Consider the following 22,258-nt stretch of genomic DNA (forward strand, 5'->3'; position numbering starts at 1 on the left):
GGTGATGAAATCTTTTTGTCGGTGATGGCGAAAATAGAGCAGGGCTGACTGAGAAGATTTATTACAGCAGAAACATTTTTGAATAGATTGGAGTGATTGCAATTCAGGACGAGGTTCCAGGCTTCATAATGAACACAATGCAGTGGGTAAATGGAATTTGATTTTAATCCCTCTTTAAATACAATTAGGTTCTACACCCCCCAAGCAAAAATGAATCTCCCTCCATTACCTGTACCATTTTCTGGAAAGTTTAGGTCTCCCTCTCACTGTCTTGTGCCATACAATGGGGAAGTTTGTGCAACTGGCAAAGTTTTGGGTAATGGCAATAGTGGTGTCAAGGTTCAGTACAACATGCCACCAACCACCTGGGGGAAAAAGCAAAAAAAAAAAAATGCATCATAGCACAGCACAGCTTCTAACACAGTTTAATAATAATAATAATAATAATAATAATAATACAGTAAGACTCCCTGTATCTGGCAGAGGCAGGTATTGCCCAATATGTGTGCGTGACGGTTGCTTGAAAAGGCAAGCAACCGGCCCTAAAATAACACTAAACTCCCCCGTGCAAAACGATGTGCAGCAGAAGAGACTTAGAAATCCTTTGAGTGACGATCTTCTACACTTCCTGCGTCTCTGTGTACAGCTGCCGAAGAGTGCATGTGACCCGATTCAGGTCAGGCGACACGCCAGGAGCCATAAATGGATGCAGGAAAGCAGCTTGAAGCCGCAGGAGTGTAGAAGACGGCACACTGAGGTTCTGTAAGTCACTTCTGCTGTGCACAGCTTTGCATAAAAAAAAAAAAAACTAACGTTCTGCCCCACCTTTTTCTCCTTCAGGAATACCGGTTGGTTAAGACTGCCAGATGTTACAGATAAAACCAAATATTATAGTTCCACCCCTGAGTTAAATATAAACTTTACAAAAACAAGAGTATGGGGCTTTAAATGAACAAGTATAGTCTTTTATTCTTCTAATCAAAGTCTTCACAGTTACGGACACTCGGTTAAACACAATTTCCAGAAATCCAAATCACAAATACACGACTGCCGTCGTGTATTTGTGATTTGGATTTCTGGAAATTGTGTTTAACCGAGTGTCCGTAACTGTGAAGACTTTGATTAGAAGAATAAAAGACTATACTTGTTCATTTAAAGCCCCATACTCTTGTTTTTGTAAAGTTTATAAGACTGCCAGATGCCCAAGTTTCAGATTGTGGGGGGTGGGGCGGGGGGGTGTTATAAAATCTGCCACTGCTGTAGATATTCAGTGGCATATATGTTGAAGCTTTGGTGTAACCAATCATAGTGTAAGCATGGCTCTGCTGTGGCAGCGATGTCTGAGTCCCACAAGGACGAAGGATATCTCTCCTTTTTATTTTCATATGAATTGTTTAGGGCTAAGCATAAACGGTGCCTTGAGTCCTAACTATTTGGGGGATGGAGAGCCTATACAGAGATGTAGCTCAAGGTATTTACCTGGCACAAACACAGTTTCTCCAGGCTTTTGTAGGATCTCTAATGGCTTGAATTCAGGAGGCCAAGTAGAAAGTAAACTGCGTGGGTATAGGACATTAAACCAAGTGATGGCTTCATCTTGCTGGTTGCCACCCTCCTCCCGAGTCACCTTGATCAATTCACGTGGCGTATTGGTGGGAAATAGACACCAACGCTTGTGGCCATGGACCAAGGCATTCCAGGCACTAGTTCCCAGAGGATCTATGTGGATTCCAGTGCCAGACCGAGGAGGACCCATGACAAACCACCTGAAATACAAAACATAAAAAGGATCTAGATTATGTCATCTGAAAATACTATATTAAACACAGGTAGTAGTAAGCCTCAGTCTGCAATGAAGAGATCCAAGATGACCACCGAGGCCTCTTCCACCAAGAGCTCTCCACATACCAGCAAGCCCTGTCTCCCCGGAGAAATTACCTCCATCATCACAAGATAAGTCCTCATCTCATGCTATGACAACGCATTTGGGGGTCTAATGAATGAGGAGCTGCTGACTACTATACGCAGCATGTTTAAATCCAGCTTCGAGAAGCTTTAAAGGAGAACTGTAGTGAGAGGGATATGGAGGCTGCCATATTTATTTCCTTTTAAGCAATACCAGTTGCCTGGCAGCCCTGATGGTCTATTTGCCTAAAGAAGTGTCTGAATCACACCAGAAACAAGCATGCAGCTAATCTTGTCATTTCTGTCTAAATTTGTCAGAAACACCTGATCTGTTGCATGCTTGTTCAGGGCCTATGGCTGAAAGTATTAGAGGCAGAGGATTAGCTGAATAGCCAGGCAACTGGTATTGCTTAAAAGGAAATAAATATGGCAGCCTCCATATACCTCTCACTACAGTTCTCCTTTAACAGAGCTGTTCCTCCAGATTGCTGATATAGAGGAACGAGTGTCCACTCTAGAGAAGCAGGCAGGTGATATTGTAACAGCAGTTGAAGCTGAAGAGACACAAATGGAAGCTCATGATTTCCGCACTTTGACCTCTGGGAATCAAAGATAGAGAACTTAGAGGAGAATAGGAGCCGGCAAGCTAACATCCGCATTAGGGGCCTCCCCGAGTCAGTGCTGGAGTTAGAGGCTACAGCACATTGGGCCTGATTCACAAAGCGGTGCTAACAGTTAGCACCCTGGTGAAAAGCCTTTTATCATGCCTAAACTCAGTTTAGGCATGATAAGTTTAGGTGTGATAAGTTTAGGTGTGATAAGTTTAGGCATGATAAGTTTAGGTGTGATAAGTTTAGGCATGATAAGTTTAAGCGCCAACTGCGTTAGCACCGCAGTGCACAGCTGATCAAAAGTTTTGCGCTAGCAAAGTCTGGTGCACTTCGTATAAAGTTTAATGGCGCTGCTTTGCGTGCGGGACTTTGCAAGTGATCTAAACTTATCTAAACTTATCATGCCTAAACTTATCACACCTAAACTTATCATGCCTAAACTTATCACACCTAAACTGGCTTTTCACCAGAGTGGTGCAATGGTTATCATGCCTAAAGTCTCTAACTGGGTTAGCACCGCTTTGTGAATCGAGCCCATAATCTATTCAGCACCCTACTACCCCAGGCAGGTCCCTACCTGTTGCGGATAATTCGCATCCATTGGCAACTAGTGCAGAATAGAAACGCAGACCTGACACGAGATGTTATTTTTAAATTATACTCTGGACTATAGGGACAAAATTCTGCTGGCAGCCAGGAACCTTTCGCCATTACCAGGTATGTCGCAATCAATTCAGCTATTTGCTTACTTAGCCCTGATCACTATACAAAAAATGCAGGGCTTTGCAACCATATACACTGGCCTTACAAAGGGCGGCTGTTATGTAACGGTGGGGTTTTCCCTTTAAGTTGTCCTTTCAGTCGGGTAACAAAACCTACACCTGCAAGACTGCCTCTGAAGCTTCTTCAGCTTTATCTGATACAGGAATAGTCTTCTATCTCCCACCGGATCAACAAAGTGAACAGAGACCGCAAAGACTGGCATGGCCTCCGAGGATCTGATCGTTGAGACGCAGATCCCCCACAGCTGCGTGATGTGTAATCACAGTAACTGCCAATGATGGATTGGCTTTTCATATACTGTACCTTATTAAGCACCTCAAGCTACATCTCTTAGAGATGGCCCTCATTCACCAAACTCTTTATTATTATGAGCTTCCTATAGTACTTAGATATTTCCAACTGCTTTGGTTGGCATGATCGCTTTGTTTCCAATTGTGATGGATATGTGGATCACTGGGAAACCTGACCGATGACCTGGCTAAATTTTCTGTACACTTTAATGCAGTGTAGCCACTTTATGATGCGAACTTACTCTCCCTCCTGGCATTGCATTCTGATGGATTGATGCTGCCATTACCCGAGTTGGGGCAGGACTCTTTACAGGAGTGCAAATTTGTGATGTGGGCTTATTTCCTCTCCTGGCACTATAGCCTGCTGGAACAATGTTGTTACAGTGCGTTTAGGGCAGTACTTACTAGAGACTAGCCACTTTATGATGCTGGCTTACACCCCATTTGGCATTATACTCTGCTGGAAAGATGTTGTTTCACAGTATATCCGAACAGGATTTCCTACAGGGTGACCACTTTATGATGCTATGGATCAAAAGAAACATGGACTGCGGCACTCTCCAAGCAAATCTTTGTTTATTTTGGCCACCAAGGACAAGTACACAAACAATCCCTTCTGTCTACAGCTGTTGTGCGTGTCTTTCACGCTTCTTCAGGACACATGGGTCCTGACACTTTTATTCCTACCCCAGCTATATACAGGTAGCCCTTGCCACCACCTCTCCTCTTTCCAAAGGGAGGAGGGAACATCGGGCAAGGAATAAATGTGACAGTGCAGTAAAAGTATAATTCCTACCCAGACACTTATTTAAAAAAAAAAGCATTAGCTTCAGCTCTCTCATTAAAACCCAGATTCCCCAAGGCATCAGTATGCAATATCATCCAGGATTCTCTTCTTGAGAGTCTACCATCTCTTGATCCGCCTCTGCCATCACATTGAACTGTTTCCAGTCCAGCAAAGGAGAGACAACCAGCATTGCCCAAATGCGCCTCATTAACCCTCCTGGCGGTTAATTTTGTCTGCAAAATAGGCAGAAATCCATTTTTTTTTTTGTTTTTTTTTTTGTTTTGTTTTTTTGTTTCATGTAAAGCTACCAGAGTGGTAGCTACATGAAACATCACTAGAGGGCGCATGTGTCCCTCTAGTGCGATCGTCGCCGGCATCAATAGCAAACAGGGGAACGCATATATAACGCTTTAAGGCACTTTAAGGCACAGAAATTGGCCGTACGGGATGGCATCCTTGACATGTTGGTAGCTAGCTGAATGGAGTAAACTATTATGCAGGAGAACAGAGGCGCCAAAAAAGGATAAGAGGAAGCTAAATGAGCTTAAAAACCAAATCCTTGGTAAATATAGGAGGTAGTGGTGGACTTACCTCCTCCAGGGAGACACACAACGACTGTAGTAAAGACAGTCAATTTATTTTATTTATGAACTCCAAATATGCAACGCGTTTCGCAGGTTTGATCCCGCTTCATCAGGCAATAACAACGGAGCAATAGCATATGTGGTCAGTCACCTCTGTATCTGGCTCTACAAGTCACAGACTCCCCTACACACCACAGCACTACAAGTGACAGACACACACCACACACAGCACTACAAGTCACAGACTCCACCCACACACAGCACTGCAAGTCACAGACACAAACCACTTAACGTCACAAACACACACCACACACAGCACTACAAGTCACAGATCCCCCCCCCACACACACACACACAGCACTACAAGTGACAGAAACACCACACACACAGCAAGTCACACACACGCACACACACACACACACACACACACACACACACACACACACACACACACACACACACACACACACACACACACACACACACACACACACACACCACAGCACTACAAGTCACAGACACACCACACACACAGCACTACAAGTCACACACACCACACAAACAGCACTGCAAGTCACACACACACACCACTACAAGTCACAGATTCCCCCCCCCCCCACCCACAGCACTGCAAGTCACAGACACATGCCACACACACAGCACTGCAAGCCACACACACTCACACCACCGCACTACGAGTCACAGACACACCACACATACAGCACTACAAGTCACACACACCACACAAACAGCACTGCAAGTCACACACACACACAGCACTACAAGTCACACATACACAGCACTACAAGTCACAGATCCCCCCCCCCTCCCCACAGCACTGCAAGTCACAGACGCACCCCACACACACAGCACTGCAAGTCACAAACTCACACCACAGCACTACAAGTCACAGACACACCACACACACAGCACTACAAGTCACACACACCACACAAACAGCACTACAAGTGACACACACACACACCACACACAAAGCACTACAAGTCACAGACTCCCCCACACAAGCTATGTAAACCAAAGCTTGTGTGGCAGAGTCTGTGAATAGTAATGCTGGGTGCCTGCATTCTCTCTGCCTACACTTCTCCATTGTCATACACAGGTTTGAAATCTCACCTAGCCCAGGATCTGTGTCCTCGTGTGCTGTGCAGTGGGCGGGATCAGGGAGGTGGCTGCAGCTGGGGGCAGAGACGAGACACAGGCTTTGCACAGCTGACTGGGGAAGAGGAGGATTCTGGGCGGAGCTACTGCAGGCTGACTCTGCTTGACTTGTCTGACTTCTTGGTGCCGATGGAGTCAGAGGGGGCAGAACTCGATTGCCGATAACTTGCTGGTGACAGGCTCCTGTGATAGCCGAAAGTATGGACAAGTGGCACCCTAATAGCAGTGTAGAGAGTGAGGTGCCCGGGGCCCTTTAGACTGTAACAAGCTAATGCTTGCAGTGCCTGGTTGAAAATCCGGCTCTGGATAGGATGGCTATATGGGCACATAAATAGCAGCTGGTCGTAACCAATGGTCTAGCATCATACAAAATAAATGGGATACAGATGGGTACATCAAACTTGGAGAACGATTTAGGAGTACTCATCGACAACAAGTTAAATTGTATTCAATGCCAAACCGCTGCAGCTAAAGCTAATAACATTTTGGGATGCATTAAGGGAAATAAAAACGAGATTTTAGCATAATATTGCCCCTGTTTAACTCTCGAGTAAGGCCACACCTGGAATATGGAATTAAGTTCTGGGCACCACATTACAGGAAAGATATTGCAGTTTTAGAGCAGGTGCAGAGACTAGCAACTAAATTGATACGTGGGATGGAAAGTCTCACTTACCAAGAAAGGTTAGATAAAATGGGTTTATTTAGTCTGAGAAAAGATGCCTTAGAGGGGATCTAATTAATATGTATAAATACATCAGAGGGCAATATAAAAGCTTGGCGGATGAGCTTTTCGTCCCTAGGCCTTCACAAAGGACTAGAGGACATGATCTGCGCATGGAGGAAAAACGTTTTAGACATTTTTTTAGTAAAAGGTTCTTTACAGTAAGAGTGATCAAGATGTGGAATACATTGCCACAGGAAGTAGTTGTGGCAAATTCTATATCTGCATTTAAAGGGGGGCTTAGATACTTTCCTAGCATTGAAAAAGACATCCATGGCTATAATTACTAGGTAATGCCCAGTGGTGTTGATCCAGAGATTTTATCCGATTGCCATCTGGAGTCCGGAAGGAATATTTTCCCTTTTGGGGCTAATTGGACCATGCCTTGTAAGGTTTTTTCGCCTTCCTTTGGATCAACAGGGATATGTGAGGAAGCAGGCTTTTTTTACTTTGTTTTCTGGTTGAATTTGATGGATGTATGTCTATTTTCAACTCAAATAACTATGTGATCCCATCTCCTTGCAGCATGTGCTGATGGGTCGATGCCTTAATTTTTTATGCCGACTTGTTAGCTTCACTCTTTTCGCTCCTCATTTAGGGGCCCAATTTCAGAAGCTGGTTAATGTGGTTTAGGTTTCCCTTAACCACGCTAGACCCTGCTAGATTACCTGTGTGACAATCTAGCCCCGTGATCCCGTCTAATCTGCCCCCATTAGCGTACGCAGGAAGTACGGCGAGCAGACGGACAACAAAGACCGGTTGCTGGATCGTCAGAGGAAGAAGTTTTTTTTTTAATTGACCAAAAGGTTTATTGAATGAGAAATGCATTACAGAGTATACAGAATGTTCAAACAGGTACAGTCAGTTGTTATATCTTGGGAGTACATATACATTTACAGAATCTTAAAAAAGAAAAACAATCTACGTCAAGTGAACACAGTAACAAGTGTGAGGAAAGGATTTAATATACAGTGTATTAAGTAGGGAATACCCAAATGTCCTATCCTGTGAGTTTTAAGGCCAACACAAGAGAGGAGGTGATAGGTTGTGAGGTTAAAGGATAAGGGACAAGAGTGTCTTCACTTAATTAATAGGCAGAGTTCTCCAGAGCGATGCAAGGTAATCAGGCAGAGAGACCAGAAGCGGTGGGCATTAGCTTATAAGAATCTTATAGGTAGAAGACAAGCTAATCAGGTATTATTATTCGTCCATCTATCCCAAATTTTATTAAATTTAGAGGGGCAACCCCTATGTTGATATACTAATTTTTTAAGAGAAAGAGAATTTTTAACCTTAATTTTCCAGTCAAGTAATGTAGGAAGCGTGGGGGATAACCATCTATATGCTATGCACAATTTAAGCGTGAGTAAAGTCTCCAATAAAAAGTGTTTGTCAAACTTATTTATGTCTTGATCATATATGTTGAGTATACAGCTTTTAATATCTAAGGAGGCTGGGGAGCCCATGGTGTCATGAAGGAAATTTACAACTTGTTTCCACAGGTCAGCAATTGGGGGGCAAAGCCATAAAAGATGTAGGAAGGAGGGGTCGGTCAATGCACATTTAGGGCAGGAGTTTGTGGTGTTCTGAGCATATTTTGAAATGCGGTTGGGGGTGAGGTAGCTTTGGTGGATTATATAGAGTTGGGACAGGCGGTCCCTAATGCTGGGAGATACGTAGCGGGTAGCTAGCAGACAGTCTTCCCATTCTTCTTCATCTAATTGAACATCCAGTTGTACCCATTTTCCTTTGGAGTTTTCCACTATTGGGCCTGAGATTTGTTCATTGAGTGTATTGTATAGGATACCTATATGGTGAGGGAGGGGGCCGTCTTTGAGGAAATCCATAAGGATTGAGTTTTCAGTGTGTGGGAGTCCGTTGGGGAATTGAGAGCCCAGGGCATGTCTCAGTTGTAAATACATATAGTGGAAGTGCGGGGGTAGTAAATATTGACTTTGGAGGTCAGTGAAGGGAAGGAGAGTTGATTGCTTGATTATTTGACCCATGTAGTGGATACCCCTATCTGCCCATCGGTTGGCATTGTTAAAGAGAACCCGAGGTGTGTTTAAAGAATGTTATCTGCATACAGAGGCTGGATCTGCCTATACAGCCCAGCCTCTGTTGCTATCCTAAACCCCACTAAGGTCCCTCTGCACTCTGCAATCCCTCATAAATCACAGCCGTGCTGTGAGGCTGTGTTTACATCTGTAGTGTCAGTCTCAGCTGCTCCCCCACCTCCTGCATAGCTCCGGTCCCTGCCCTCGTCCCTTCCCTCCAATTAGCAGGGAGGGAAGGGATGCAGGCGGGGACCGGAGTTCTGCAGGAGGCGGGGAGAGCAGCAGACTGACACTATAGACAGTGGCGTAGCTAAGGAGCTGTGGGCCCCGATGCAACTTTTACAATGGGGCCCCCCAAGCACTCTATACGTGACAATTGATACGGCGCACCAAAACCTGCCAATGGCAACTACAGTGTCAGATGTGCAAGAAGGGGATGGGGAACAGTTTGTTAATAATTACCACTATTTAAGGTATCTATAGAAGTGATTATTATGAGCACAGGACCAATAGAGAGCTAATACTGTAGTTGAGGGAGGGCCCTTCGGGGCCCCTCTGGTCCAAGGGCCCCGATGCGGTCGCTACCGCTGCAACCCCTATTGCTACGCCCCTGACTATAGAGATAAACACAGCCAGCTCTGACAAGCTGTTTGTCAGCAGCGTGGCTGTGATTTATGAGGGATTGCAGAGTGCAGGGGGATCTTAGGTGGGTTTGGGATAGCAACAGAGGCTGGGCTGTATAGGCAGATCCATCCTCTGTATGCAGATAATATTCTTCAAACCCACCTCGGGTTCTCTTTAACCACCCTGGCGTTCTGATAAGATCGCCAGGGAGGCTGCGGGAGGGTTTTTTTTTAATAAAAAAAAAACTATTTCATGCAGCCAACTGAAAGTTGGCTGCATGAATGCCCACTAGATGGCGCTCCGGAGGCGTTCTTCCGATCGCCTCCGGCGCCCAGAATAAACAAGGAAGGCCGCAATGAGCGGCCTTCCTTGTTTTGCTTAGATCGTCGCCATAGCGACGAGCGGAGTGACGTCATCGACGTCAGCCGACGTCCTGACGTCTGCCGCCTCCGATCCAGCCCTTAGCGCTGGCCGGAACTATTTGTTCCGGCTGCGCAGGGCTCGGGCGGCTGGGGGGACCCTCTTTCGCCGCTGCTCGCGGCGAATCGCCGCAGAGCGGCGGCGATCGGGCAGCACACGCGGCTGGCAAAGTGCCGGCTGCGTGTGCTGCACTTTATTTCATGCAAATCGGCCCAGCAGGGCCTGAGCGGCAGCCTCCGGCGGTGATGGACGAGCTGAGCTCGTCCATACCGCCAGGCTGGTTAAGCTTAAGTAGCTCAGGGAGTTTAGGGTTGTGCCACAGGGGAGTGTAGGATTCCCAGACCGAGGAGGACATTAATCTGTTTGCAGTGCGCCAAATTTTGGAGGCTTGGAGTAGAATGGTGTTTGAGGGGGATTGAGAGGTAAGGGTGCCCTTCAATAGAGCAAAAGGTAAGTTGTTCGAGCTGTCTGTGGAGGGGAAGCCGAGCAGGTCTGGTGATTGCAGGGAATTTGTTACAAACCAGTGGGCTAGCTGTTCTAGTTGAGAGGCAATGTAGTACAAGTGTGGGGATGGTAAAGCTATTCCACCCAGGGAGGTGGGGCATTGTAGTATTGCATGTCTGAGTTTGGCCCGGGATTTATTCCAAACTATAGATAGGAACAGGGATCGGAGTTTATTGAAGAAGGGTAAAGGTAGATGCACAGGCGAGTTGTGTAGTATGTAGAGGATTTTGGGCATGAGGACCATTTTAATTAGGTTTGTTCGACCCATAACAGATAAGGGTAGTTTTGTCCAAGAGGATAATTTATTTTGAGTGAGTGATAGTAAGGGAGTGACGTTGTCCTGATAATATTTAGTTACTGAGGCTTGGACCACCACTCCAAGGTATTTGAAGGATGTAACAGGTTGGAGAGGGCATGCTAGCGAGGAGGCCGAGATCTCCCGACCATCAAGAGAGAGAACAGCGGATTTGCTCCAGTTAATTGATAAACCCGAATATTCTCCCATTTCAGTGATTAGTTCGAAAGCAGTGTTGAGAGAATTATGAGGGTCTGCTAAGTATAGGATAGTATCATCAGCGTATTGGCTGATTTTTTCCTCAGTATTACCTATTTTGAGGCTTTCTATTCGTGGGTCAGCTCGGATCTTGCATGCCAGTGGTTCGGCGGAGAGAGCATATAATAAGGGCGAGAGGGGGCAGCCTTGTCTGGTCCCCCGGCCTATAGGGAAGGGGTCTGAAATATTTGAGTTGGTGCAGATCTGGGCCATAGGGTTTGTGTAAAGAATTTGCACCCATCTGATAAAGTTGTCACCGAACCCAAACCTGGAAAGTGTAGCTAGTAAGAATGGCCATTCTACGGCATCAAATGCCTTAGCGGCATCCAAAGAGACCACAACTCTGTTGCCTTTATTTATATGGTTGGCTTGGAGATTTGCACATAGCCTTCTGATATTAAGAGAGGTTTTTTTGCCAGGCATAAAGCCAGTTTGATCATCGTGAATAAGGGATAGAATGACTTTGCTCAGTCGTGCAGCTAGTATTTTGGCTAGAGTTTTAACATCAGTTGGGAGTAAGGAGATGGGTCGGTAGGAGTCGCATAGTGATAAATCTTTTCCAGGTTTGGGGATCAGAATGATAAGGGCGGTGCGCATAGAGGCCGGGAGGATGCCCTGTTCGAAGGCAAAGTGGAATGTCTGGAGGAGAGGGGATGAGATAGTTTCAGAAAATCTCTTAAGAACTTCACTAGGGATACCATCTATTGCAGGGGCTTTTTTATTGGGGAGCGAGTGGAGAGCAAGTTCTAGTTCCTCTAAGGAAATGGGTGCATCAAGTAGTTCTACTTGTTCTGGGGTGAGGCGGGGGAGAGAAATTTCAGATAAGAAGATCTCGGCCTCCTCGCGTGTAAAAGCAGATTTAGCAGTATATAGATTTTGGAAGTAGGTGGCAAAACATCTATTAATTAATACTGGACCCGTGATTATTGAGGATATTGCGTCTTTAATGCTGCTGATGAAGCCTGTGGAGTTTCTATCCCTGGCCATTCTGGCCAGTATTGTACCTGTTTTTTCACCCTGTTCATAAAAAGTTTGTTTGTAAAAGAAAGCTTTGGCGTGTGCTTTCCCCTTTAATATACTGGAAAGATGGGCCTGTTCCTTTTTCCAGGCACTCTCGTTCACCTCAGAGGGATCTGAAATATAAGCTTGTTCTAGTATCGGAATGTTAACCTGGAGTTCGGAAATAGATTTATTAGTTTCTTTTTTATAATGTGACACCGCACTTATGAGGAGACCTCTCAGGTAGGGTTTAAAAGTGTTCCAGATAAGTGCTTTATCTTTTTCCTCTCTGTGTGTGTGGAAAAAGGATGTCAGTTTGTCAATTAGCCAATCATCTGAGGTGAATAAAGATAACCAGAAGGGGTTGACTTTCCAGATAACTTGTGTGGGTGAGTCGTCCCAGGACATTGTCATGCCGATCGGAGAGTGATCGGAAACTATGCGAGGGAGGAACTCCGTGGACATTACTACTGGCAGCAAATTTTTGGAGACAAAGAAGTAGTCCAGTCTGGATAGAGTATTGTAGGAGGCTGAAAAGCATGAGTATTGTTTGGATGAGGGATGTAGATATCGCCAGACATCGATCAGGGACATTTCTGACATTAAATGAGCAAACGAAGTTGGTTTGTTCAGTGCAGCAGGAAATCTGTCCATAGCAGGGTTGCAAACCATATTAAAATCCCCCACCCAGATACTAGGGCATAGGGGTAGTGTTGATGTAAAGGCCAGGCCTTTTTTTAGGAGAAGTGAGGAGTAAGGGGGGGGAATGTAGAAGGTGAGTAGAGATATAGGCTTGTTGTATAACAGGCCGTATAGAAAAATGTATCTGCCGTATTGGTCAATTTTGACTGAGTGGGATTGAAAGGGGACAGATTTCCTAATGAGAATAGATATTCCTCTGGAGTATTGGGAGAATTCAGAGTGGTATGCCCTGCCCACCCATTGTCTTTCCAGTGTTTTTAATTTGCTGCCTGTAATATGAGTCTCAATTAAGATAAGGATATCTGGCTTCTTTTTGTTCACATAGTTCAGGACAGTGGAGCGCTTGATAGAATCATTTAAACCCCTCACATTCCAACATATTATATTTAGGTTATTGGTGTTTCTAGCCATCTAGAGAGCAGCATGGGTATTTGAAGAGGACATCGGGGTAGAGAGAAAGGAGCTAGAGTATACATCATGGTAACATTATACTGGAACTGTGTTGTAGAAAACAGGATTCTTATATGGTCAATGGGTAACTTAAACCGCAACATAACCAACAAAAACAGACCCAAGTAAACACCCTGCTTCACTATAACAGCTAAGTGAAGCTTAGACCCAATCATAAAAACGTGCCAGGTCAAGTGAGCCAGTGGAGGCAATTTAGCTCTACTAACTGACTCACGAGTATGAGCCAGCACGTAACTTAAACACTACACAAATATAAACGGATTAAAGTGGGGTGGTGGTAGAACGGTGTAAAGCGGGGCCGTCCAGCTTGTGGTGTAACTTATTTACGGCAATTTCAGTGCTTTAACACGGAAACGATGTCCCTTTAGTTTGCATCGGCAGTAATGTACATGCAGCGTTTATGAGTTTTAACTAGTGAGAGTAAGCTTAGCCATCAGTAATGTGCTTTTTAGGGGGGAGGGGGGCATTTCAATGGGGAAGGGAGTGAGGTACTCCTGTAGAGAAGTCAGCCCCTATAGTAGCAATGTTCCAGAAAATTTACGGAAGGCTGTTAGGTGCTTATGAAAAGAGGTTTGTATGCCTCAAGGCTGAGTGAAGGTATCAGAGTTCCGTAGCTGCATATTTGTGGCTTCAAAGTGCAGCCTTTTTCCCCCGGGAGAGTAGACATGAACAGTCTTGTGGGAGGTAAAGTCTAGAGTCTCTTCTGCGGAGACTGTCGGTTAAACCTTCCATGTCGTTTGGGGAGCTGGGAAGTGGAAGTACTATGGGCGCCCACATAGGGTCGAGGCCCAGGGAGAACTGACAGAATGGTAAAGTACAGTACCTCAGCGCTGCGGCGAGGAGCGCCGGGCATTTTTGTTACGGTTATCCACCCAGGTGAAAACATCTTCAGGGTCAGTAAAGAAGTGCGATTTCCCATCTGCAAGGATCCTGAGACGAGCCGGATACAACATGGCGTAGCTGAGTTGCAGATCTCGTAACTTACGTTTGGCTGTGGCAAATTTGGCCCTTTGTTTTTGCACCTCCGTAGTGAAGTCGGGATAGAATGAGATTGTGGCGCTTTCGTAGGTCATGGCGCCCTTTTCACGCGCAGCGCGTAGAACTGCATCTCGGTCTCGATAATTTAAAAGTTTAAAAATAGAAGTACGAGGTGGCTGACCTGGAGCTGGGATTTTGGGGGAGATCCTGTGGGCCCGTTCAACCACAAAGACGTGGGAGAAGATTTCACTGCCAAATAGAGATTTCAGCAGCTCCTCTGTAAACTGCTCCGGTGTAGTGCCTTCGGCCTTCTCAGGCAGGCCTACGATTCTAACGTTGGAGCGCCTTTGGCGGTTCTCCTGGTCTTCCTGGCGGTCTGATGTGGACTTAGCTGTTTTTTGTACCTGGCCCATCTCCTTTTGGAGCGGGCGTACTGTGTCCTCCAGGTCGCTAATACGTTTTTCTGATTCGCCCACGCGATCTTTTAAGGCGCCCAAGTCTTGTCGGAGGAAGGTTACGTCCGCCCGGACTGAGCCGAGAGTAGTGGTGATGGCGGCCAAGCTGGCTTGGCAGCCTGCAATGGCTGTGAGCACTTGCGCCAGAGTGGGTGTTGATTGTTCTGGCTCCGGGGACTCCGAGTATTCCTCATCAAGGGCTGGGGGTGACGGCGCATCCGCGCCATCTTGGTTCCCGCGGTGGAATTTCTCCAGTTTGGCGGCGGCTGCAGAGACTCGAGGGGTCGTCATGGCTGGTAAGCAGTTGGGGGTATCTTCAGCAACTTTAGAGAGAAGTTGTGGGAAGTAAATTGCAGTCAGGATAGCTATAAGGTGCTGGCTGGACGGGAGCTCACTCGACACGCGTCCTCACACCATGAGCTTGCGGCCACGCCCCCGTCAGAGGAAGAAGTTTAATGTGACAGAGCGCGTCAATCCCGTCTAATCTGCTCCCGTTAGCATACGCAGGAAGTAGGGTGAGCAGACTGAAAGATTGATCGTGCAGCTGCCGACAATATGTAATGTGACAATCACTCACCAATCCCGTATCACTAGGCCACTGTTGCCATGTAGGTCTCATGCACTAGAGACTTCTGGAGGCAAATTCATTGAGACTATACTGTGTACTCCTATCTGTTTATTGCCTGAGGAAGAGGGAACATACCCGTGAAACACGTTTGCACTGTTTGTTTTGGAGGAAGAGGGAACATACACGTGAAACGCGTTGCACTGTTTGTTTTGGAGTATATTAATAAACCTGTTGTCATAAAACTGACGATATCTTGTCTGCTTCGGGGAGGCGAGTCCACCACCACCTCCTGAGGGATTTTAAGCCTTTTAGAACCTTTTATCCTGCTGGCGCCTCTGTTCACTCTTACATTACTCCTAAAAGGAAGATTTATAATTTATAAGCAAATAAAACAATGCGGTAGTATGACTGACTCTTCGGAGGGCAGATTCGTTGTAGCGACAATCAGATGACCAGAGCAGGCACAAGACTGAACGATACAATCGTTAGTTGTTATTCTAAAACTACATACACATAGCCTATTTTAGCCCACAGGTAAATATACTTAGTTGGCAGAACAGATTAGTTTGATAGGAAGAGAATAGAGATGAAAAGAAACAGAATGTCTTTAATGGACAGTTCAAATATCGTTATTGGTAGTCCATGCGGCAAATCGCAGGTTTTTGGAGGAAGTCCAAGATGGTCGATTGCCAATGAGGCCCTTTGTGAAAAATTATTCAAGTGAGGTGCCAGTGTCCAGCTGGCTGTCCGATGTTTTAGACAAAGATTTCAGATGATGGACCTTTGTGTCATCGGAGTTTTAACCTCACTGTAGATGGGAGGGATCATGTCACGCCAACGTCCAGCCTTTTACAATTTGAATAAGGCAGTGCCCCCTTAGACAGGGAGAGATTTTGGCATAATTCATGTTTTGCCCGCTCTCTGTGCCCATAGGTCACATCAAGAACCAGAATGAATATTCATAATCAGCGTAATTGTTTGAATCTGCTAATACCAAACACGAGGATCAGATATGACTCATAACACAATTTTTTACTTCTCCCCTTTGTGGCCTGGGTTCAGAAGCATCTAGCTTGTCCAAACTCTCTCAGCACCGGCACCAAGTTGAACCTCAGAACTTGTGCACTTTTCAGTGGCCTAGGAACTTTCTATGCCATGAATTATGAAGAAAATGTGAAGGAAATATGGATATTGGGGATTCCTGGGTCACAGTAGGTCAGCTACTTCCAGGGAGAGTTGACACACTCAGCCGGAAGTCTTTGAAGCTCGGACAGCAGGGCTAAGTGTCAGATTCCCTGCGGAGATCGGGGCCTATCAGTCTGGAGACGGATGCTTTTAATTGGTTCCGTCAGGCTGATATCTAACCTTCATCTGATGGATGAGCTATATAACTTCCCAGAAATGCTAGGTACAAATTTTCACACAAAACGGCCAGGGCTTGCTAGGAGAGCCAGGAAGGAGAGAAAAGAAAACAGTGGTTTTAAAAAAGAAAATGACATTTCTACTATTTTGCAAGGCAATTTGCGTTTGCGACTACAATGGCGTACACACGGTTTTCTTGGGAACCGTGTGAGCGTCACAACCTGGACTGTTTTATTGACCCATACTGGATTTATGCTTAATCTCACTGTTTACATTTGAAAGCTGCCCTGCAATGCCTATTGGTACTCTCATATTGTTATGCATGCTAGATGGTTAATGTCTTTCGAAGTATTGCCTTTTCAAGTTTTAGGGGTCTTAGTTATTGAGCAGGCTCTGTACCTCTAAATATGGATATATGCCTATTCACTCTAGTGTCCTGGGCTCCATAGGGATGGTGCACGAGCTAACACCTTGTGGGAAACCTGCCACTTGTGCCCATCATCAGGGATAAGCTCCAAATTGATTTAGAGTAACTATCTACTCGAATTCACTCGGATTTGAAACGTTTATTAGAGCACCTGAGGGGGCGGGTTAACTTACCCATGCTGCCGTCAGCTTTAATGCGCTTCAATTGTATCCCACATCAAGTTCATGTCATTACCACGCTTTCTCCTTCCGGGTTGAAGAAGGTAGCGTGATAATGACATGCATGGGCAAGTTAAGTTAGAAGGAGGCTTCTCTACTCATGTGCTCAAATCAGAGTATTTTTGAGTAGGTAGCTACGCAAAATCAATTCAGAGCTCATCCCTGCTCATGATTTTTGTAGCCACTTTATTTTATAACACTGATGGGCCTCACTACCATTTGCTATCATAGCTTTATTTCACTTTAACATCCATGCGTGACCCTTGTACAGGGTTCTCTAGCTAAAAAGACATCCCGCAAAGTGGCTAGCCCTTGTGCGCCCTCCCTCGTTTAAAAATGCTTACGACATTTGCAGCGATGAGTAACTTTGAAATATCAATAATGACAGGTTGTCAATAAGCTTATACGTTTTCAATGTCTTATTTTATGTGGGCACGTATTCACTGGCCAGAATGGTTGTGATGACTTGCTTGTATGTATATGTACTGTTTTTGACTGTAATGTTTTTTCTAGCGATAACACCATACCCCAGATAATAACCCTGGAACGTGCTGGTTAGAGCACATAGCAGTGGTCAGAGGGGAATTTAGCCAAGTGTCTAAAATCTTTCTGTTATATACGAAGAGCTTTCTCAGGGTTTTCTTTGTTTTCAACAGCATTTCATGAACAGCAGTTGCAAAGTTTAACTGCCAAAATAGCGTGCAAGTGATTAGGGAGGCTGGCTGGTATCTTAAAGAAGAACTCCAGTGAAAATAATGTAGTAAAAAAAGTGCTTCATTTTTTACCATAATTATGTATAAATGATTTAGTCAGTGTTTGCTCATTGTAAAATCTTTCCTCTCCCCGATTTACATTCTGACATTTATTACATGGTGACATTTTTACTGTGGGCAGGTTATGTAGCTGCTCCTAGCTGTTTTGGCTGTTAGAGACAGCTGTAAACAGCTTTTTCCTGTCTGTGAACATTGTTACATTGTGGCAGTTTGCCCAGAGTACCACGGTCCCAGAGCTTCTTGTGGGAGGGATTTCAGCACAAAATCAGTCATACAGCGTCCCCTGATGGTCTGTTTGTGAAAAGCATTATATTTCTCATGTAAAAAGGGGGCATCAGCTACTGATTGGGATAAAGTTCAATTCTAGGTTGGAGTTTCTCTTTAAGGTGGCCACTAACTGTCCAATTTCTATTGAAAAATCGTTTGAGCGATCAGAAATTCTGATCGGATTGGTTGTAAATCTCCATTGGTGGACACAATCGATTATGAACGAGTGAAAAAAATGTCGTCTGAATGAATTTTCGTCTAACCAAAATTTGGATTTTCTTGTTGGATGTGATAGATAGGAAGCAAAGACTGGTTCGTTGATGGTGCAGTGAACGATGTATTACAACATTTCACTTCCGATCAGAATTTCTCATCGCTCGAACGATTTTTCGATAGAAATTGGACAGTTAGTGGCCAGCTTTACTGTTTTGGCAGTTAAACTGCTGTTCAGGCTTTCAAAGGCTGTTGAAAACCCTGAGATTTCCCCATGAAGAGATGGACTGGCCTGTTGGTTCTGTCAGATTTTAACTGCCTACTAATGTCGCGATAATTGTCCTTTAAAGGGAAGGTTCAGGGACGCTGTGAAAAAAACACACTTATATTGCACAATAATCATTATAAAGGGACTTCCCCTAAAATATCTCCTCAGGAGGTCCGAGATGACTGTGCCCCGAACAGAACACCAATGTTACAAAATTAACCATGTCAAATCCACACATGGGAAGAGGCAAACCCGGACACTTACAATGCCAAGAGATTGAGCATCTAATATGCCAATTGCTTGTCCGTTTGTCTGCGTTGTCCCATGTGCCGACAATAATGGTGGTCAACAGCAATTTGAATGCACCACCCCATGCCCCCCTATGCCCCCCCGCAAATCACAGCACCATGCCCCAACCACAAGCGATACCCCATAGATTCTGTCATAAGGGGTCGTCACCCCTAAAAAACAAAAATGAAAAATGAAAATGAGATCAGAGTTAATGATGTATATGAAAAGATTCCACAAGAGTTCCCAATCAGGACTTCAATTGTATTGAACAAAGTTCAGCATCAATATCATCATCATAGCAGGATATGAAAGATCATTGGCTTTTTTTCCCAAGAGTCTTTTCAACACAATAAGGCTGGTGCACCTAGCCAAGTTGCTCTATGTAGATTACAGGCCTATGTTGATGAAAGAGATCGTTCATTCAGCAAAGCCGTGCATCTCACCATCCAGGTGTCGATGCATACAATGTTCCACCATGGAGCTCTGTGGATATTGGTATCATATAAACTTTTTCTCATAGTTACCACCTCCTGTATCGATACGAGATGCAATGTCCGCATAGACTGCTAGGCCGGCCCAGCTAACCGCAGTGTCCGTGATGTATGTCTGCGGGAGTATTCAACTCAGGGCCTTAAGCCTGTGTCCTCGCGTCCAAGCGGGAATCCAATCTTAGGGGATACACGTCATAGTCCCGGGCACCGCGCCCCGATCCAGCGGGAGGGCAGAGAGGCACATCTCAGCGCGTGACGCAGGCCTACGTCGACGCGTTTCGCCCCACCCAGGGACTTCCTCAGGACGTACTGCGCAGTATACTCCCGCAGACATACATCACGGACGCTGCGGTTAGCTGGGCCGGCCTAGCAGGGCCGGCCTAGCAGTCTATGCGGACATTGCATCTCGTATCGATACAGGAGGTGGTAACTATGAGAAAAAGTTTATATGATACCAATATCCACAGAGCTCCATGGTGGAACATTGTATGCATCGGCACCTGGATGGTGAGATGCACGGCTTTGCTGAATGAACGATCTCTTTCATCAACATAGGCCTGTAATCTACATAGAGCAACTTGGCTAGGTGCACCAGCCTTATTGTGTTGAAAAGACTCTTGGGAAAAAAAGCCAGTGATCTTTCACATCCTGCTATGATGATGATATTGATGCTGAACTTTGTTCAATACAATTGAAGTCCTGATTGGGAACTCTTGTGGAATATTTTCATATACATCATTAACTCTGATCTCATTTTCATTTTTCATTTTTGTTTTTTAGGGGTGACGACCCCTTATGACAGAATCTATGGGGTATCGCTTGTGGTTGGGGCATGGTGCTGTGATTTGCGGGGGGGGCATAGGGGGGCATGGGGTGGTGCATTCAAATTGCTGTTGACCACCATTATTGTCGGCACATGGGACAACGCAGACAAACGGACAAGCAATTGGCATATTAGATGCTCAATCTCTTGGCATTGTAAGTGTCCGGGTTTGCCTCTTCCCATGTGTGGATTTGACATGGTTAATTTTGTAACATTGGTGTTCTGTTCGGGCACAGTCATCTCGGACCTCCTGAGGAGACATTTTAGGGGAAGTCCCTTTATAATGATTATTGTGCAATATAAGTGTGTGCAATATGTATAAGCTTGAACAGGTCCTATTTTTATTTTTGATCGGCCTATGTGAGTTGATCAATAATTTGTAATAAACTTCAGGTGGTTGAACAGCATATACTGGTAGTTGCTTTGGTTTGTTTTGTATGTTCTTTTGACCAGTGCGTGTACCCACCTGTATTGCACACATGAATATGTACACTTATGTGTAGTAGATTTAACATACAGTCTGATAGGCAGTAGATTCAACCAAACAAGCCTGTTATTACCTTAGCAAGGCAATATTGGGTACCATGGAGATATGTATATGTATATACAGTGGTTTGCAAAAGTATTTCCCCCCCTTGAATTTTTTCACATTTTGTCATATTACTGCCACAAATATGAATCAATTTTATTGGAATTCCACGTGAAAGACCAATACAAAGTGGTGTACACATGAGAAGTGGAACGAAAATCATACATGATTCCAAACATTTTTTTTTTACAAATAAAAACTGCAAAGTGGGGTGTGCATGATTATTCAGCTTGAGTCAATGCTTTGTAGAACCACCTTTTGCTGCAATTACAGCTGCCAGTGTTTTAGGGTATGTCTCTACCAGCTTTGCACATCTAAAGACTGAAATCCTTGTCCATTTCTCTTTGCAAAACAGCTCAGACAGCGTTTGTGAACAGCAGTTTTCAGATCGTGCCACAGAATCTCGATTGGATTTAGATCTGGACTTTGACTGGACCATTCTAACACATGGATAGGTTTTGTTTTAAACCATTCCATTGTTGCCCTGGGTTTATGGTTTGGGTCATGTCCTGCTGGAAGGTGAACCTTCGCCCCAGTCTCAAGTCTTTTGCAGACTCCAAGGTTTTCTTCCAAGATTGCCCTGTATTTGGCTACATCCATCTTCCCATCAACTCTGACCAGCTTCCCTGTCCCTGCTGAAGAGACGCACCCCCAGAGCATGATCCTGCCACCACCATATTTGACAGTAGGGATGGTGTGCTGCACAGAGTGATGTGCAGGGTTTCCGCCACACACAGCGTTTTGCACTTTGGCCAAAAAGTTCCATTTTGGTCTCATCTGACCAGAGCACCTTCTTCCACGTTTGTTGTCCCCCCCCCACACATGGCTTGTGGCAAACTGCAAACTGGACTTCTTATGCTTTTCTGTTAACAATGGTTTTTTTCTTGCCACTCTTCCATAAAGGCCAACTTTGTGCAGTGCACGACTAATAGTTGTCCTATGGACAAATTCCCCCACCTGAGCTGTAGATCTCTGCAGCTCGTCCAGTCACCATGGGCCTCGAGTGCATTTCTGATCAGCGCTCTCCTTGTACGGCTTGTGAGGTTAGGTGGACGGCCTTGTCTTGGTAGGTTTACAGTTGTGCCATACTCCTTCCATTTCTGAATGATCGCTTGAACAGTGCTCCGTGGGATGTTCAAGGCTTTGGAAATCTTTTTGTAGCCTAAGCCTGATTTAAATTTCTCAATAACTTTATCCCTGACCTGTCTGGTTTGTTCTTTGGACTTCATGGTGTTGTTGCTCCCAATAGTCTCTTATGCTGGGCATACACGAGTTAACCCGGCGGCTCGATTAGCTGCCGGATCGACTCCCGCCGTGTCCCCGCGGGCGGCCGGATCGATTC

At 45.1% G+C, this 22,258-nt stretch overlaps 1 protein-coding gene across 1 annotated transcript in view; it reads right to left on the bottom strand.

Annotated features, from left to right (window-relative positions):
• The window catches only part of JMJD6 (jumonji domain containing 6, arginine demethylase and lysine hydroxylase), a 293,711-nt gene that overhangs the window by 124,027 nt on the left and 147,426 nt on the right, over nucleotides 1-22,258 (bottom strand). Inside the window, exons 3-4 of the mRNA XM_068261994.1 lie at nucleotides 1,480-1,766; nucleotides 230-365 (exon numbers count right to left, since the gene is read on the bottom strand). Of these exons, the coding sequence (XP_068118095.1) occupies nucleotides 230-365; nucleotides 1,480-1,766 (423 nt within the window). The remainder of the gene's footprint in view (nucleotides 1-229; nucleotides 366-1,479; nucleotides 1,767-22,258) is intronic.

This window comes from Hyperolius riggenbachi, chromosome 12, assembly GCF_040937935.1.
Source record: "Hyperolius riggenbachi isolate aHypRig1 chromosome 12, aHypRig1.pri, whole genome shotgun sequence".
Taxonomy (NCBI): domain Eukaryota; kingdom Metazoa; phylum Chordata; class Amphibia; order Anura; family Hyperoliidae; genus Hyperolius; species Hyperolius riggenbachi.